The 20133-nt window shown below is 42.6% G+C and overlaps 1 protein-coding gene and 1 non-coding gene across 2 annotated transcripts in view; one reads left to right on the forward strand and one right to left on the reverse strand.

The window, feature by feature from the left end:
• Window positions 1-725: 725 nt before the first annotated feature.
• On the reverse strand, window positions 726-4930 carry LOC783224 (ferritin light chain). The gene is made up of 2 exons (XR_009495836.1): window positions 4782-4930; window positions 726-1558 (listed from the first exon to the last, which is right to left on the reverse strand). It is a non-coding gene; the product is annotated as a ferritin light chain (transcript).
• Window positions 4708-20133, forward strand: part of PCOLCE2 (procollagen C-endopeptidase enhancer 2) — a 99363-nt gene continuing 83937 nt past the window's right edge. Inside the window, 2 exon segments of the mRNA NM_001075629.1 lie at window positions 4708-5011; window positions 6014-6122. Of these exon segments, the coding sequence (NP_001069097.1) occupies window positions 4929-5011; window positions 6014-6122 (192 nt within the window). The 5' untranslated portion in view covers window positions 4708-4928.

Here is a 20133-nt window from a genome sequence, read left to right on the forward strand (position 1 = left end):
GCTCAGAAAAATTAAGTCTGGCACTGTTTCCACTGTTTCCCCATCTATTTGCCACGAAGTGATGGGACCGGATGCCATGATCTTTGTTTTCTGAATGTTGAGCTTTAAGCCAAATTTTTCACTCTCTTCTTTCACTTTCATCAAGAGGCTCTTTAGTTCTTCTTCCCTTTCTGCCATAAGGGTGGTGTCATCTTCATATCTGCAGTTATTGATCTTTTTCCTGGCAATCTTGATTCCAGCTCGTGCTTCATCCAGCCCAGTGTTTCTCATGATGTACTCTGCATATAAGTTAAATAAGTAGGGTGATAATATACAGCCTTGACATACTCCTTTCCCAATTTGGAACCAGGCTGTTGTTCCACGTCCAGTTCTAACTGTTGCTTCCTGACCTGCATACAAATTTCTCAAGAGGCAGGTCAGGTGGTCTGGGATTCCCATCTCTTTCAGAATTTTCCACAGTTTATTGTGATCCACACAGTCAAAGGCTTTGGCATAGTCAATAAAGCAGAAATAGATGTGTTTCTGGAACTCTCGCTTTTTCGATGATCCAGAGGATGCTGGCCATTTGATCTCTGGTTCCTCTGCCTTTCCTAAAGCCAGCTTGAACATCTGAAAGTTCACGGTTCACGTATTGCTGAAGCCTGGCTTGGAGAATTTTTTTTTTTTTTATGCTGCAAAAAGCTTTATTGTTTCCTTTTGGTCCAAGGCTTGAGGGAGGGCTCCAGGGTGTTAAAAAGCTGCCTAGTGGCTGCAGAGAGGGGCTTCAGGCAGCCCTGATGTTAGGTGGGTTCTTCAATGGCCACTGGTCTCCAGAAGCTCCTAGTCGTGCTTGAGGATGAGCCTTTCGAAGAGATAGTCGCCCAACCCAGCCTGGAGACCAGCCAGCCTGAGGAGGTTGGTCAGGTGGTCACCCATCTTCTTGATGAGTTTCACTTCCTCATCTAGGAAGTGGTTCTCCAGGAAGTCACAGATGTGGGGGTCTCCGCGGGCAGAAGCCAGGCCATGCAGATCCAACAGGGCTTGATTCAGGTTCTTCTCTACGAGAAGGGCGGCTTCCATAGCGTCCTGGGTTTTACCCCACTCATCTTGAGATGGCTTTTGCACGTCCAGGAAGAGGGCGCGGCCGCCACGCTGTTTTTGCATTTTCAAGAGACGCTCCGCGCCCTCGCGCTTCTCCTTGGCCAATTCGCGAAAAAAGTGACCTACACCCTCCAGGGCCACATCGTCGTGGTCGAAATAGAAGCCCAGAGAGAGGTAGGCGTAGGAAGCCCGCAGTTGCATGTTAACCAGGCGGTTGACGGCGGCCTCCACCTCGGTAGAATAATTCTGACGAATCTGGGAGCTCAGATTCGGTAATAATCTGATCGGTAATAATGAGTTAAAAAATGGTGGCTGGTCCCGGTGATCGCGGACAGCTGGGTGGCTGACTCGGAGGTTGCGACTGGAAAAAAGGTTGGAGGGTGATCGGAGGCTGGAGCAAGGGGCGTCCCTGCGTCTGTTCGGTCCAAGCACTGTTGAAGCAAGAGACAGATCTGCGGGGCCGGCCCCGCACTTGTGGCTTGGAGAATTTTAAGCATTACTTCACTAGCGTGTGAGATGAGTGCAATTGTGCGGTAGTTTCAGCATTCTTTGGCATTGCCTTTCTTTGGGATTGGAATGAAAACTGATCTTTTCCAGTCCTGTGGCCACTGCTGAGCTTTCCAAATTTGCTGGCATACTGAGTGCAGCACTTTCACAGCGTCATCCTTCGGGATTTGAAATAGCTCAACTGGAATGCCATCACCTCCATTAGCTTTGTTTGTAGTGATGCTTACTAAGGCCCTCTTGACTTCACATTCCAGGATGTCTGGCTCTAGGTGAGTGATCACACCATTGTGATTATCTGGGTCATGAAGATCTTTTTTGTACAGTTCTTCTGTGTATTCTTGCCACCTCTTCTTAATATCTTCTGCTTCTGTTAGGTCCATACCATTTCTGTCCTTTATTGAGCCCATCTGTGCATGAAATGTTCCCTTGGTGTCTCTACTTTTCTTGAAGAGATCTCTAGTCTTTCCCATTCTATTGTTTTCCTCTATTTGCACTGGTCACTGAGGAAGGCTTTCTTCTCTCTCCTTGCTATTCTTTGGAACTCTGCATTCAAATGGGTATATCTTTCCTTTTCTCCTTTGCTTTTCACTTCCCTTCTTTTCACAGCTGTTTGTAAGGCCTTCTCAGAGAGCCATTTTGCTTTTTCGCATTTCTTTTCCATGGGGATGGTCTTGATTCATGTCTCCTGTACAATGTCACGAACCTCCATCCATAGTTCATCAGGCATTGTGTCTATCGGATTTAGTCCCTTAAATCTATTTCTCACTTCCACTGTATAGTCATAAGGGATTTCATTTAGGTCATACCTGAATGGTCTAGTGGTTTTCTCCACTTTCTTCAAAATGTACACACAGGTGCTGATATTATGCAGCAAAATACATTTGAGTGTGGTCTGATTTTGTTAGTGGTTAGTCCACTGGTGAATATCCTCATACTCTTATGACTTTGAGTCTCTGTGCAATTTGGTTTATTGCAAAGGCTGGGTAATATACACTTTGAACAACAAGGATCACCTCACCTACCACTCTGCATCCACAGGGTTTGGTCCCCTCTACCTTTCCCCTTTCCTAGTGCCTGGAATTCTGTGGCTACCTACCACCATAGCAACACTGCATCTCTGAAGTCCAAAAATCGGTCTCACTGAAGGTTCTTACATGAACCTTCAGAGTCCACTTGGGTCTGTCTCAATTTTAACACATTAAACTTCTCGGGACATTAAAGGTTTATAATTTTGGTCAGAATTGTAGTTCCAAGTTAAATATTCATTTCTAACAGCAAATAATAAGGTCTTAGTAAATTTCTAAAATCATATGGTAACATTCATGTCTTTTTACATATCTCAACAATAACAGAACTATCAGTGCTGAAACTCTAACTTTTTTAGTGAGGATATAAACACAGTAATAAACACAGTCATTATATAAACACATAAATTAAGAAAAGAGTTGTTGCGTACTTATGTTGTTATCTATCCACTTAGTCATGTTTAATACTTTGTTTTTTAATTTAAAATTTTGAAAACTTAGCTTAGTCCTAAGAATGAAGTATTTTCTGGCTATGATCACTTCAAATCATTACCAGAAAGTGAGTTGAGTAATATTTTCACTCTATAATTTAAAACTCTGACTTTTCAATAAAATATCATCTAAAACACATATGCTATTGGACAGCATACTCTTGAAACATGTGCAAAATAAACAATCATTTATTTTCCTATTTGCTGTTTTAAAACAATTTTATTGGGTTGAGGGTGTAGGTTTCAGGATGTAATGTTGTTTGCCAAATTCTGTAATCCTTTTTTTCTTTTTTTAATGTCTCACAGGGTGTGGTGCCTTTAGAAAATTTTTTAAAAGTTGTAGTTCTTGGTGTATTTTTCCTTCACTTTTTCAAAAATAGTAAGAAAATCTAAACCCCACAGGGAAATTCTGGTTCCTACTATTGACTCCTGGAATCCACTTTTCTAAAAATAAGATTATTCTATGTAGCCAACTTTTGTTTATTTCCTTGCCAGGAGTATTTATGTTCTTAACACTAAAGGTTCTTAACACTGTAGGTTCATTATTAGAAATGAAGTCTTGGTAAGTACTATCTTAATGCTTATTATTATTATTCTGCTTAGAATGGTGAAAATAATGTAGGAGGAACATCTAAAAGGAGGCATGTAAATTCAGCTATATCCCTTTTGTGGGGACCTGGTCATTGAAAAACCTCAGTGAATCCATTCTGTTCTTGTTTTTCTTTTACTACTCTATGGTTATTGAGAAACACTTAGCCAAATAAATATTTAAAATTAGTCTTGACTCCATAAGACTGCAATTGTTCTTAGAAAAAACAAATTCTCTGTAAAAAGTAATTAATACTACAGAAAAAGACATTGTTGGAAAATATCTTTTTAAAAAGAGAGAGATGCCAGCAAAGAAATACTATTTTCAAAACATAACAGGGGATAGTGAGAACTGATGATCCGGATTTTGTCTTATATTTGGCACAATAATGATAATTCAGTCACAAATCGCATGGCTGAAAACTCGTTTCTAACTCCTAATCCCCCTCCCAAATAGAAACTATGTCCCTATTCTCACACACCAGTAAATACATAAAAGAATCTACTGACACTGTACGTGTGTATGTATAGACGGGTGTGTGTGTGTGTAGGTCCGTGTTTGCTTAAAGTAAGAGAACTAGGGTAGGAGTTAAAATATGATAGAATCCCTCTTTTATTTTCCCCTTTCTATCCTTGGAGCTGGGTGTTTGAAGGAGGAACCCTACGTTTTCCAGCAACCAGCAAGCGTCAATACTTTTTATTTAAAAGCAACTAGAGAAAAACACCCCCTAAAGCAAACCAAGGTCACACCACCCCCTATCATCTGTAGATCAAGGCACCGAGTCCCATTTGGGTACCACTTGGCAGGGGGTTCTCTTTCATCCTTCTCCTCACCGCCCCTGCCGGCGGGATGTGACCAGGACTGCGGGTCTCGGGGTGCCAGCGAGGAGCCGCCCGCCCGCCCCAAGAGAGGAGGAGGCTCCGGCCTGGGAGCCGCCCCCTCTCGCCGCTGGAGAACAAACGGGATATTCAGCAGTGGCCTGTGGCTGCCAGAGCAACTCCTCAGGGGACATCCAGCGGCGAAGCAGACTGCACCGTAATCGCCTCTAGAAAAGCGCCCCGGCCCCGCCTGCCGCGCACACCCAGCTACCTGGGCTGCCCCGCGGCGGCGCGTGCGAGCGAGCGGGAGAAGCCGCGGTGCGGGGCGCGCCGGGGCGGGAGCCCGGGCGGGTGCGGAGCGCGCGGTGCTCCGGTGTGCGCGCCGGGGTGGGGCGAGCCCCGAGCGTCTTCACCAGCCATGAGGGGCGCGGGCGCCTGGGCCCCGCTCTGCCTGCTGCTGGTCGCCGCCGCCCAGCACTCGCGTCCGCAGCTCTCCGAGAGGTAACGCGACCCCCAACCGCACCCCTCCCCTCCTTCCTCCATGCCCCTCGCCCGCTGCTTTACTTTACCCAGTTCGCTTTGGGGCGCCGGGGGACCCACGCGCCACCGGGACACGGGACGGCGCCCGTCGTCGGGGCTCCCTCCTGCGCCCCCAGTTCCGCCCGCTGGACGGCCCTGCAGCTGGCCAGCCACCACGTGGTAGGGGCTTAACCTGCCCTGGGTCTCCTCTGCCCGCAGCTTTATGCGGGTGCAAAGAAGCACTGGGGCCCAAATATGTGAACTTTGGTTTACTTCTGTTTTCTTCCCTGGAGACGCTCTGCCCAGAGGCTTAAGCCTACGGAAAAGCCCGAGTTGCCCGGCGCCCGGGAGCAGCTCTCGGAAAGTTAACTCTTCACCAACCTCTGAGCTGCCGGATGGCTCCAGGAGCTGGGCTGGGGACTCGTCCTATGGCCAACTTTGGCATCTCCTTTTCCACCTCCATCACCATCAACATCCCTTTTCAGTGGGAAGCTCTGCCAATGGCCAACTATTTTCCAAAACAGGGAGAATTAGGCATCTCGCTTCATCTAGGAAATTAAAACTTTCCCACATTAACTAATTACTTGTCTGTCTTTAAAACCATGCACTTCACAGAGCCTAGCTCTCACCTTTTCTCTCTCACTCCCCCCAGTTACATTTTCTATTTACCATTTTCCAGTGATGTCTTATCACTTGATACGGACTTGATTGCATATGGATGGTGGATGGATGGATGGATAGATCGGTAGATTGATCTTGTTATTATAGTGTTACTATGGTGGAGATCATTGTAGCTGGACTGAATGTTTTATTAGGCTATAATTTAAATATTCTAAGAGCTAATAAGTATTTCAAATTCCCTATATGATGTAGGCACTTAATAGTCAGTATTCATTTTATCCCTATTAACAAACTACATCTTTCTGAAATTGACAGTGAATTGTTAGGCTCTGTTTCAGATTTCTTTTCCTCTTATTTTCCCAGACCTGTTTTCACATGTGGCGGCATTCTTACCGGAGAGTCTGGATTTATTGGCAGCGAAGGTTTTCCTGGAGTGTACCCTCCCAATAGCAAATGTACCTGGAAAATCACAGTAAGCAGTTTTTAAAAGATTATTCTCCAAAAATGAATACTGAAAACTGGAAGAGCTGCTGCTTTTCTCCTCTGGTGACAGAATTTGGGTTGGGGGTAAATGTCTGAAATAGTAAAATGTTGGCTTTGCCTCAACTATTTGGGAGATTTTTAATAGAACTGATGGTGTCCTGCGTTAACAATTAGAAAGGGCTCGAGATAATGCTTGGAGGGATAAATTCTTAAAGCAGATGTGTTTTCTGAAAACCCAGTTGGACTCAGCTGAATTTCATGGATTCTGAATGAAGGCTATTTTCAAGCAAAGGCCCCTTGTAAAGACTTTTAGGAGCTATTTATTGCTTGTGCCTTTCATAAATGTCTCCCAGTGGTGGATAGAAAATCAAAGGTAGTACTCACCTCTGACTACTTTATATCCATTGGAGGGCGGTTAGGCAAAAGAAAAAGAAAAAAAAAAAAAATCCTATTAATGTCTCTGACTTAAAACCACCCTAAAGGGACTTCCCTGGTGGTCTAGTGGCTAAGACTCTGAGCTTCCAATGCAGAGGGCAAGGGTTTGAGCCCTGGTGGGGGAAGTTCCACATGCTGCAACTAAAAGTTAGCATGCTGCAGCTGAAAAGGATCCCACAACACAAGATCCTGCATGCTGCAGCTGAGACCTGGCATAGACAAATAAGTAAATACTAAAACAATTAAATGATTGTTCTCACAACTGCATTTGGGGGGAATGGATATTTTTGAAAAACCACCATTAAAGGCAATCTAAAAATAGAGAATAATAATAACTTAGTGGGGAAAAGGGCTTCCCTTGTGGCTCAGCTGGTGAAGAATCTGCCTGCAATGTGGGAAGCCAGGGTTCAATCCCGGGGTTGGGAAGATTCCCTGGAGAAGGGAACGGCTACCCACTCCAGTATTCTGGCATGAATAATTCCGTAGTTCATGGGGTCGAAAAAAGTCAGACAGGACTGAGCAACTTTTACTTTCACTTTCAGGGGGGAAATGCCTAAATATCAAACAAAAACTAACAGAACTAACAGGCTGGTTAGTAATAGCATAGATTACGTTAAGTCAAGATAAGAAGTCAGATTTAGAGACAGCTAGCTTAAAAAAGAGAAGGCGATGGCACCCCACTCCAGTACTCTTGCCTAGAAAATCCCATGGGCGGAGGAGCCTGGTAGGCTGCAGTCCATGGGGTTGCTAAGAGTCAGACACGACTGAGCGACTTCACTTTCACTTTGCACTTTCATGCATTGGAGAAGGAAATGGCAACCCATTCCAGTGTTCTTGCCTGGAGAATCCCAGGGACGGGGGAGCCTGGTGGGCTGCCGTCTATGGGGTTGCACAGAGTCAGACACGACTGAAGCGACTTAGCAGCAGCAGCTTAAAAAAAATAAGTCTGAAAAAAAAAAAAAAAGTCTGGATTTAGTCAACTAGACTAAGTCATTTTTCCAGTCAGCACAGTAGTGACTGTTATCTTCTGTATTTTTTCATTTTAGGGAAGTTGTTTAATAACTGAACACATTAGTTCACTGAAAGCTTCATTCAATGTCAGCCATGAATTATGATTTTTTTAAGTAGATACCTCTTGTTGAGCACTTACTGTGTGCCAGAAGTTAACAGGCATAATTTTACCGAATCTTTGAAATCACTGTGAGAAAGTACAATTATTCCCATATTATAGATGAGGAAACTGAGGCCCACAGCAGCGGTATAAATGTTCATGCTCAGTTGCTTCAGTTGTGTCCGACTCAATTGTAGCCCTGCCAGGCTCCTCTGTCCATGGGGATTCTCCAGCAAGAATACTGGAGTCGATTGCCATGCCCTCCTCCAGGGGTCTTCCTGACCGAGTGATGAAGCTCGGGTCTCTTGCATTGCAGGTAGATTCTTTACTGCTGAGCCACCAGGGAATCCCCTCGAAATATTGATATTAGCATAAATGTGAAATAAGGCCCTGAAACAAACATGTAACTTGCTTTTCACGTTATAGTTGTGTTTCAGTTGTAAGTAAATGGCTACGAGTTAAAAATGATCCAAGGAAATTAGGGACTGAGAGGCATCTTGTGCCTGACAAGTAGACTCCAAGGTTAGCCCAGTGTTTTGTGTGTTAGGGGCATTGTTAGTGTTGATGGGACAGAGGAGGGTGTCCAGTGAAAGTTCTCCTTGACAAACTGGAGTGCTCTCGAGAGCCCTGACTACCCCATTCTTATGTATGCGGGAGGGAAGTATTAATGGATGCTGCATATGGATACAATGCAAAGGTGAGGTAGGTGGGCTCACATTTCTTCACTCATAAGCTGTGTGATGGATTTATCTTCTTTAAACCTCAGGATTGTTGTAAAGACAACATGAGATGGTACATATAAAGCTCTTGGGCTGAGTGCCTGGGATATAATAAGTGCTTACTAAATATTAGCCAACACTGTTACCCTTTGCTGCTGGTATTGACTCATCTTTCCTTCTGACCCATAGGCAACATGGCAGATCACTGCCACCCACTTAGTATATTGGCTTAGCTGGGCTTGGCATCAGCTTAAAGCAGCTCATCTTTGATGGAACAATCAATGTTGTCATGTACTTTTAGGAAATTTTTGTACTTCGGTTCTCCTATAATCTTTTTGGGGAGATTCCATGTGAGTTAGGACTAGGTCAGCTCCCAGTTAAAGGGATCCAAAGTAACAGTAGCTCAACCAGAAGCTTGGGTTTCCCTGGTGGCTCAGTGGTAAAGAATCTGCCTGTCAATGCAGGAGATGCAGGTTCGATCCTTTGGTTGGGAAGATCCCCTGGAGAAGGGAATGGCAACCCACACCAGTATTCTTGTCTGGGAAATCCCGTGGACAGAGGAGCCTGGCGTGCTACAGTTCATGGGGTGGCAAAGAGTCGGACACAACTTAGCAACTAGAGCAACAACAAAACCAGAAACTTGGTTCTCTCTTATGTGAAGGGATCTGGAGGTAGACAATCCAGAATTGGTGTGGCTGCTTCAAATCATTAGTAACTCAGTATCCATTCAGATGTGTGCTCAAGTTCCAGCCATCAGGTAGGTGCATGGTCTAGTCAGCAAAAAGGAAGAGAAGAAGGGCACAGATCCTCCCTGTAAGGACATTGCGCAGAATTACATGCACTTTGCTGTTCACATCACATTTGCCAGTTACTAATTACATGGCCCTTACTAGCTGCAAGGAAGCCCTGAAATGAAGGCTTCTTGTCAGGAATCTGTGTGCTCCGCTAAAATCCAGAAGTCTTCTTTCGAATAAACATCTTCTATCACCTGTGGAAAGAAGGGAAAACAAGCAGACGATAGGCAGTCTCTGTGACATATTTATTTGTGGTTTGCCTAGGCTGCCCGAACTAATGTTCCAAAGTTGAGTAACAAATGCCAGCCTTTTTAGAAAAAAAATATATTTTTAGAAAGCATAGGTAATGTACAAGAAAGGACGGCACAATTTGTTTTTCTAGTGAAAAGCTTTATAGTTTTCACTCTTAGCTGGTTGATTCTATTTCAAGCAGCTGCCACTTGTATGTTTGCATGTGAATAGGACCAAGAGCTTCCAGAGGAGCCCAGCACATTCTCCTGTTTATAATTGTACCCTCAGCAGAATGTTCACAAAGGCCGTGGATGCTCTCAAGGTTATAGTTTGACGGTATCTTCTTTTCTTCATATTTCACAAGGAAAAGAACTGCATCATTGGTAAAAATCTTTACAGTTCTTTCTAATGGTCCTCTGGTGTGTCAGAGTAGCTAAAAGAAACTCCCTAGCTTCTGTGTGGGAGAAGGCGATGGCACTCCACTCCAGTACTCTTGCCTGGAAAATCCCATGGAGGGAGGAACCTGGTAGGCTGCAGTCCATGGGGTCGCTAAGAGTTGGACATGACTGAGCGACTTCACTTTTACTTTTTACTTGCATGCATTGGAGAAGGAAATGGTAACTCACTCCAGTGTTCTTGCCTGGAGAATCCCAGGGATGGGGGAGCCTGGTGGGCTGCTGTCTATGGGGTCACACAGAGTCGGACACGAATGAAACGACTTAGCAGCTTCTGTGTGTCCCTGGGTTGATAATAGAAAGAGAACTGTGGTTGGGCTACAGTTTGTAGAAGCTTGTGGCCCTAAGGTCTGTTATTCATTCAACAAATGTATGTTGGGTCTTGGATACCACTGGAGTTATGGTGAACAAGCTCCTTGCCCTCATGCAGCTAGCATCCTAGTTTGGAGAGATGAGGGAATCAATGTTTAAACAAACAAGTAAATAAGAAAATATTTAAATATTTAAATAAGTAAATAAGTAATGATGAATGAATTATAAAAATAAAGTGGCTACTACTTCACACCCATTAGGATGACTACTATAAAAAATAGAAAATAACAAGTGTTGGCAAAGAAGTGGAGACATTGGAACCCTTGTGCATTGCTGGTAGGAATGTAAAATTATGCAGCTGCTGTGGAAAACAATGGGACACTTTCTCAAGAAATTAAGCATAGAATTATCATATTACCCAGAGATTCCACATCAGGGTGTATACCAAAAAGAAGTGAAAGCTGGATTTGAACAGATATTTATATGTCCATGTTCTTGGCTACGTTATTCACAAGAGCCAAAAGGTGGAAGCAACCCAGGTATCTATCTACAGATGAATGGACAAACAAAATGCGGTATACAGAGGAATATTATTCAGCTTTAACTATTAAAGAAATTCTGACACATGCTACAACATGGATAAACCTTGAAGACATTATGCTAAGTGAAATAAGCCAGTCACAAAAGGACAAATATTGTATGATTCTTTTAACATGGGGCACCAAGAGTAGTCAGAATCAGAGAAAGGAAGTAGAATGGTAGTCTTCTCAGGCTGGGGAGTAGAGGAAAGGAGTTAGTATTTAATGGATATAGAGGTTCAGTTGGGAGGGCTGAGAAGGTTCTGGAGTTGCATGTTGGTGATGGGCGCACCACAGTGTGAGTGCTCTTAATGCTACTGACCTATACACTTACAATAATGGCGGAAGCGGGTACATGTTATGTTACGTGTATTTTACCAAGATAAAAAATACTTTCAAAATAAAATAAGGGAATTTCCTCGTGGCTCAGTGGTTAGGATGCTGTACTTCCATTGCCGAGGATGCAGGTTCGGTCCCTGGTCAGGGAAGTAAGATTCTGCAAGCTGCATGGCACGGTCAAAAGAAAATAATAATAATTAAAACAGAGCAGTGGAGTATTAGATAATAATTGTGTAATTCATTTACATGAAATATTCAGAAAAGGCAAGTCCGTAGAGACAGAGTATTATCGATTAGTGCTTGCCTGTGGCAGGGGACAGGTAGGTATGGGGATTAACAGTTAATAGTCATGAGGGATCTCAAGAACGTGGAAATAGTCTAAAATTGACCTATGGTGGTGGCTGTACAACTTGGTGTTTTTACTAAAAGTGCACTTAAAATGGGTGAGTTTTATAATATGTTAATATTCCTCAGGAAATTTGTGAAACAACTAAACAGACATAATTTAGTGGTGGAATAGCAGGAGCAATGAATGAGGTGATCAGGAAAGGCCACTCTGAGGAGGTGACATTTGAACTGAGGCCTGAGTGATAAGGAGCCAGCCATGCGGAGGTCTGGGGAAGAGCATTTTAGGCAGAGGGACCAGCAAGCATCGGTACAAAGGCCCTGAGATTCAAAGAAGCTTGACTTGTCTGAAGAACAGCCAGGAGATCAGTGTGGCTGGGAACAGAATGAGCAAAGGGGTAACTAGAGAAGAAGTCAAAAAGGTGAGCAGGGCCTTGCAGGCCATGGTGAAAAGGTTGAATTTTTTGAGTAGGAAGCTACCGGAGAACCTTGCAGAGGAGTGAGATGATCTGATTTTTCTTTTTTTAAGATTTTTTTTCTTTGATGTGGACCATTTTTGAAGTCTTTATTTAATTTGTTATAATATCATTTCTGTTTTATGTTTTGGTCTTTTATCCTTCAGGCATGTGGGATCTCAGCTCCCTAACCAGGAATTGAACTCGCACACCTGAATTGGAAGGCAAAATCTTAATTAACCCCTGGATGGTCAGGGAAGTTCAGAGATGATTTGATTTGAAAAGATGATTCTGGCTGCTGTGTGGAAGATGAGTTGTAGGGAGCTAAGAGTAGAAGCCAGGAGACCAATTAGGAAGCTCTGTGGTCTCCAGGAGAGAGAAGGGGGTAGAATGGACAAGGGTAATTATGAAGGAGATGAAGAAATATGGAGCCTTCTGCCTAAAGCAGTTGTCTTAGAGGTTCTGAATGCAGTAAGGGTGGAGTGGTACCAGCCAAGAGGCCTAATCCTCCAGGCTCTCTCTGGACCCTTCCTCGTCACCTGCTCCAGACAGGGCTGTGTTCTGGTATAGCCTCAAACAAGGCAGTCTATTAAAAGCTTTCTGAAAGCCAGTGGATCCAGTCTACCTTCCAGCTCCTGCAGTCAGTAAACTGAGGAGTTCCCACTAGTGATTCAATATCATAGAGACCCCTCAAGATGGAAGAGTCTAGAGTAGCCCTCAAACTCAAGTTCCCATAGCTAGAAATATCCCACCTCTCACCCTCATCTGCCTCCCAGTCCATTCTTCTAGACTGGAGATGTGTCCCAGTAAGGTGGTTTTCACCATCAAATCCTTGTCATCAAACTGTGTCTTATCAGTGGGGGATTGGGGAAAGTCTGATGTTAATGTCTGTATACTTTGAGAAAGGTGAAGGCTAGTTAGTGGTCACAAGCAAACTTTCTAGCCGTTTGTATTGGACTTTCTGATATGGAAGTTCAATTTGTAGAGTGGAAATTTAGATTTGTCCTTGAATTATAGTACTTAAAAGAATTCATTGCTATTCTGTGGACAGCTGCACTGTCTAAATGCACAATCAACATTGGCTATTTAAATTTAAACTTAATTAAATTTAAGTTGCACATTTTAAATCCAGTTCTTTGGAACTTCTCTGGTGGTCCAGTGGCTAAGACTCTGCACTCCCAGTGCAGGGGATCCAGGTTCGATACCTGGTCAGGGAACTAGGTCCCAGATGCCACAACAAAAGATCCTGCATGCCACAACTAAGACCCAGCATGGCCAAAAAAAGCTTTTAAAAAATCCAGTTCCTCAGTCATATTTCAAATGCTCAGTGACCACATGTAGATGGCAGTCACCGTATTAGACAGTATTTAATATGAATATGTCCATCATCACAAGAAGTTCTTTTGGACGGTGCTGTTGTAGATAACGTTCAAGGTTTGGTTGTGTTTTTTTTTAATTGGAATGTAGTTCCTTTACAGCATTGTGTTCGTTTCTGCTGTATAGCAAGTGAATTAGCTATATCCCCACCCTCTTGGACCTCCCTTCCAACCCCCCCGCCCCGACTTCCCACCCTTCAAGGTCATCACAGAGCACCGAGCTATGCTCCCTGCTCTGCACAGAAGCTTCCTGCTAGATACCTGTGTTACACGTGGTAGTGTATACATGTCAGTGCTACTCTCAGTTTTTCCCACCGTCTCCCTCCCTTGCTGTGTCCACATGTCCATTATTTAAGTGTGCGTCTGCATTCCTGCCCTGTAGACAGGTTCATCCGTACTGTTTTTCTAGATTTCATATATATGCAGTATGACCCTCATAACTCAAAAAGACACATGTGCTCTAATGTTCACTGCAGCACTATTTACAATATCCAGGACATGGAAGCAACCTAGATGTCCATTGATGAATGGATAAAGAAGATGTAGCGTGTATATTTATATACACACACACACACACACACACTGGAATATTACTCAGCCTTAAAAAGGAAAGAAATTGAGTCAGTCGTAGTGGTGCAGATAAACCTAGAGCCTGTCGTATGCAGTGAGGTTAGTATTCAGTTCAGTTCAGTCGCTCAGTCATGTCTGACTCTTTGTGACTCCATGAACCGCAGCACGCCAGGCCTCCTTGTCCATCACCAACTCCCGGAGTCCACCCAAACCCATGTCCATTGAGTCAGTGATGCTATCCAACCATCTTATTCTCTGTCATCCCCTTCTCCCCCTGCCCTCAATCCTTCCCAGCATCAGGGTCTTTTCAAATGAGTCAGCTCTTCGCATCAGGTGGCCAAAGGATTGGAGATTCAGCTTCAACATCAGTCCTTCCAATGAACCCTCAGGATTGATCTCCTTTAGGGTGGACTGGTTGGATCTCCTTGCAGTCCAAGGGACTCTCAAGAGTCTTCTCCAACACCACAGTTCTAAAGCATCAATTCTTCGGCGCTCAGCTTTCTTCACAGTCCAACTCTCACATCCATACATGACCACTGGAAAAACCATAGCCTTGACTAGATGGAACTTTGTTGACAAAGTAATGTCTCTGCTTTTGAATATGCTGTCTAGGTTTGTCGTAACTTTCCTTCCAAGGAGTAAGCGTCTTTTGATTTCATGGCTATAGTCACCATCTGCAGTGATTTTGGAGCCCAGAAAAATAAAGTCTGACACTGTTTCCACTGTTTCTGCATCTATTTGCCATGAAGTGATGGGACCAGATGCCATGATCTTCGTATTCTGAATGTTGAGCTTTAAGCCAACTTTTTCACTCTCCTCTTTCACTTTCACCAAGAGGCTCTTTACTTTCTGCCTTAAGGGTGGTGTCATCTGCATATCTGAGGTTATTGATATTTTTCCCGGCAACCTTGATTCCAGCTTGTGCTTCATCCAGCCCAGCATTTCTCATGATGTACTCTGTGTATAAGTTAAATAAGCAGGGTGACAATATACAGCCTTGACATACTCCTTTTCCTATTTGGAACAGTCTGTTGTTCCATGTCCAGTTCTAACTGTTGCTTCCTGACCTGCATACAGGTTTCTCAAGAGGCAGGTCAGGTGCTCTGGGATTCCCATCCCTTTCAGAATTTTCCACAGTTTATTGTGATCCACACAATCAAAGGCTTTGGCATAGTCAATAAAGCAGAAATAGGTGTTTTTCTGGAACTCTCTTGCTTTTTCCATGATCCAGCGGATGTTGGCAATTTGGTGCCTCTGCCTTTTCTAAAACCAGCTTGAACATCTGGAAGTTTACGGTTCATGTATTGCTGAAGCCTAGCTTGGAGAATTTTAAGCATCACTTTACTAGCGTGTGAGATCAGTTGGTATTAGGTTTTACTAATTAATTTTGCTGACTGTGTTCTAAAAAATGTTCAAATCAATTTTCCTGAGTGTGTTCTAAAAAAGAGATCAAATCAGAGAATTTGAGGATTAAGAAATTTTAAAATATTTTGTTATCAGTGATGGGGTTAAAGTTTTCTTAGTTTCCTTTATGAGTTGATGCTCAATACTGTGACCTAAGGAGTGTCTGCATAAAATACTAAGCCTGCATACATAGGGGTGGTCAGGAGTTAAGTATGATTTGACAGCTGAAGGATGTCTAATTTTTAGAAAATGGTGGCTGGTCTTCTAAACAGGCTTGGAAGGACATGACTGGGTTGAGGCAAAAGTCATCCAAAGTGATTGAAGGATAAGAACTGTTAATAGTAACTGCACCTGTATCAAACCTGGCAACATGAAGTGAAGCTCCACTTATTGACATATCACCACCTGGACCTCTCTATTACAGTGGTCCTTGTGCTGGGCACATATGCCCAGAGGGCCAGGACTGTGCTGGAGACAGTCCTGCTGGAGATCCCCCGCCACCGCCCAAAAGTCATGCAGAGTGGACCATTGTCAACAAGAGCACAGCCAGTGGGATACGGCTTACCGCTACATTGACAAGGCACGTTTACGAAGAGCCCCCTAGGCATGGTTCTAGGTGCTGGAGACACACAGATGAATACGTGGGAGATGTGAGCACGGCGGGCTGGGCAGCTTGGGATGACGTGTTTCCCAGGCTCTGAGTGGGAAGGGAGGTAAAGCCCAACAGGCACCTTGACTTCTTGATTCCAGAGGCACAAAGATCACCATTCTATTAATGGTTTCCTGATAAATTCGTTGCTAACTTGGCACATCACCAATGCTTCTAAACCTTGACGGTCTCATCCATAACTTGTTCATTATTCAGTCTTACAGTAGAACTAGAAATTCATAGTGATGACTTGAAACAATTTTTTAAAATAAGAAGACCATACATAGGTAGCAAAATAACACCTTGCAAAAGCAATTCTATTCAGAGTCTGACTTGGGCGGCATGTGGCAGGGCCAGCTAAGTGGAACCAGCTGAACCTTTGTTTATAGCTGCTATGCAAATTAGAGGAAACTTGAAGCCTAGAACCTTCTGGGAACTCTCCTCTACTAGGTATGTAGAAATCTTTATTTTAAATTGGTTCCTGACGTTAAAACTAGGTATTCCATCTGAATTGCTGTTATTATCTAAATAAATAGCAGTTGGTATGCAGATGTCAGTGAAAATTATTTTGTCCTTACATTTAAAAGTGGGCATCATTAACAAAACAGTTTTTAAAAATGAGATAATTCATGTATGTGGTCCTATTGTTATAAATCATCATTGAAATTGCAAAGCATTTATTTATGATTTATATCTCTTCATTTCCAATTTTTTTTAAAGGCACTGAAATTAGAGAGCAGATTATTGAAGGTTTCAGTTATTATTTTTGGCAGAAATCTGGCTTGGGAAAAAAACCAGCTAACATTTGAGCAGTTTAAAATTTGGTACTGGAGGTTCCTTTAACTCTGAAGTAAGTAATGTGAGCCGATCAGAAAGTCACAGACCTATGCCAGAAATGGGAGAATTACAGCAATGAATAGAGTCAGTCCCATTTAAGCTGAAAGTATGTGGCAAAATTTTCCTTGTTTAGCTAATTCATACAGAAGAAAAAAGGCATCGTCATATGTAGATCTTCAGGTTCCCCAAGTAATATACGTACTGTCACTTTGATAACTACCTTTTTTTCTGTTCAACAGGAATTAAATATACTAGTTATTATGTAGGTCACAGATCTAAAATAATAACATGTAGTTATTTCATCTGCATCCTATTCCGTGATGTCAATGGATACATGTTATTATGTCCATTTCACAAATGGTGAAACTGAGGTCTAAAGCATTTGTATCTTTACAAATATCCCTGAAAATGGCATGAAAAGACTAGCACATTTCTAACTTGGCGATACAAATGCACTCTTATGCCCTTCTATAACAAATAAACAAACATTCATTCAGTGCTTGTTGAGCATCTACTATGTACTGAGCATTGGGTGGGGTCCTGGGAGTAAAAAGGGAAGACCTAGTTTCTACCCTTAAGGAGTTTATAATCTGGTAGGGAGTAGTTAGGGTCCCCTGGTGGCTCAGTGATAAAGAATCCACCTGCCAATGCAGGAGACCTGGGTTCGATCCCTGGGTTGGGAAGATCTGGAGAAGGAAATGGCAACCCACCCCATTATTCTTGCCTGGGAGATCCCATGGACAGAGGAGCCTGGTGGGCTGCAGTCCATGGAATTGCCAAAGAGTCAAACATGACTTAGCAACTAAACAACAACAGGGAGTAGTTAGATAGGAAAATCAAGGACTTCCCTGATGCTCCACTGGTCCACTTGCCAATGCAGGGGACACCAGTTCAGTCCTTGATCCGGGAAGATCCCACGTGCTGCGGGGCAACTAAGTCCACGCACCACAACAACTGAGCCCGAGCCCTAGAGTCTGTGAACTGCAACAACTGAAGCCCATGAGCCCTAGAACCGGTGCTTCACAACAAGAGAAGTCACCACAGTGAGTAGCCCCTGCTTGCTGCAGCTAGAGAAAGCCTGCATGCAGCAACAAAGACCCAGTGCAGCCAAAAATAAATAAATGGATAAAATTTAAAAAAAAACACACCTTAAAATAGAAAATCAATAGCAATTCTGTTGTGTAAATAATTATGCTGCTCATTGTAAGTATAGTTTTAAGTATTGATAATGTGGAATAAGGCTTATGTGATTTTAAAAATTATTGAAGGTTTTAGATGATTTAAATGAAAATAGTTCTTACCTCATGCAAAGAGTAAAAGATGCCATGACTCATTTTATCTCTATGCTGCTCTGAGACTTGAGAAATTGTTATATGCCCTTTGTTTGACAGCACAGGGCTATTTCACAACACATGCCTTGATATTTCTAAGTATGCCTAACAAACAATGATGTATAGGCATTCCCGTACCATGGGGGGATTTTGTTACTAATGTGTGTTAAAGTCATCATACGGAATACATCCTCCAAAAGCCTGATTAAATTTAAATGGCATTCACATTTAGTTTAAAGAAATGATAGACTGAAATTTTGATTGGGATGTACATCATCCCCATAACCTTCATATGGCTTCATGAAAATAAAGCAGGGGTGGGACATGGAATTTCATGGAAATTGATACATATAGTGATTATTTATTAAGATTAGCACTAGGTATATAATTTGAGAAAACAAATAGGGAATTTAGACAGGAACTCAACATTTAAGTCCCTTAATTATACCGAAGGCTATAGCAAGGAGTTCTAAAATTACTGTAATTATTATTCGCCTGGCATAACCACAGCAGGACAGATAGGGGAATGGAATTTTGGCCGTCAACAAATATTTCCTGGCTTTAAACTACATGTAGGATTTAGAGTTAAATAGAGATTTAAATTCCAGTCTTAACTGTGGGGTTTGTCTTAATGTACATATACATTGGTTGGACTAAGCTTCATTATTTCAGCTGCCTGAGTAGTAATTTAACCTAGTGCTTGACTTAATATTATTTATATCTAATTCCTTAGTAAAGATGAGTACAGTTAACAGAAATGTCTCATACCCAAACCTGATTGTATGAACAAGAGCGCAATAGCTGCTTGTTGTTTGCTTTTTAATTAGGAGAGTGTCATTCAGAAACTTTGTGATTCTTACAATCCTTGTGTGTGTGTGTGTGTGTGTGCGCTCAGTTGCTCAGTCGTGTCTGACTCAGTCGTGTCTTAGACTGTAACCTGCCAGGCTCCTCTGTCCATAAGATTTCCCGGGGAAGAATACTGGAGTGGGTTGCCATGGCCTTCTCCAGGGGATCTTCCCAACCCAGGGATTGAACCTGCATCTCCTGCATTGCAGACGAATTCTTTACCCACTGAGCCATTGGGGAAGCCCCCTTATGACCCTTAAATTGTCCCAGTGAGGTTTCAGTTGATAAAACACTGGAAGAATTAAAACGTTTTCCATCCTTGTGAGAAGGAGGGAGGAATATAGATCCTAAATAAATAAGCCAAGTAGATGACATTTTCCCACTGGGGCCTCAGTCCAATTTTTCTGAATGTGTTTATTTTGCTGTTTGCTTTTAAGAGCTTCTGTTGCTTGTTTTTGTTTTGTTTTTCTTTGCTGTCTCACATGGAAATCAAATATGTTTTTGTTGATTGACAACATGATGTTTTATTAATGTGCTTATTTGTACTGCCTGTATTTTTAGTGCTCAGTGAAAGCAGATGCCTTAGAAAGGGCTTAATGAATAGAGAAGGAAATGAGAGACCATGAAAATGAACTCCTCTTTGGGTATTTTTTCTAAAAAAGATTCTTTTTAATAATAATGACAAAAAGTCATTTTTCTGAAATATTGCTATAAAAGAGCACAAATATTGCAATCTAAAACTCTCTATTAAAAAGCTGTCTAATAAAGCAAGAGGTAAAACACCCAAAAGTGATTTTAAATATTTTGTTATTAAAAAGACTGCTGGAGTTACTTTCCCAGAGTTCCCTTTCTCAGAGTTCAATTTATGATATGGAATTATAGGCAAATTTGAATTGTTCCAAGAATTTTGTGGATTCCTTGCTGTTGGAATGGGTTGCCATGGAGTGGTATTTCTCCTGGAGTGGGTTGCCATGTCCTCCTCCAAGGGATCTTCCCGACCCAGGGATGGAACTTGAGTCTCCTGCATTGCAGGCAGATTCTTTACTGACTGAGCCACCAGGGAAGCCCTTGAACTTACACACCCACCCCTTATAATTTAGCAATTTTATCAACAGTGGCAATGGCACTTTGGGGGTACTCTTGAATTTCTTACTCTAGGAACTTGGGAGAATAGAAGGGTTTTCTTCAGTTACATTATTTCTTAGATCATAAG

The sequence above is a fragment of the Bos taurus genome, chromosome 1, assembly GCF_002263795.3.
Source record: "Bos taurus isolate L1 Dominette 01449 registration number 42190680 breed Hereford chromosome 1, ARS-UCD2.0, whole genome shotgun sequence".
Taxonomy (NCBI): domain Eukaryota; kingdom Metazoa; phylum Chordata; class Mammalia; order Artiodactyla; family Bovidae; genus Bos; species Bos taurus.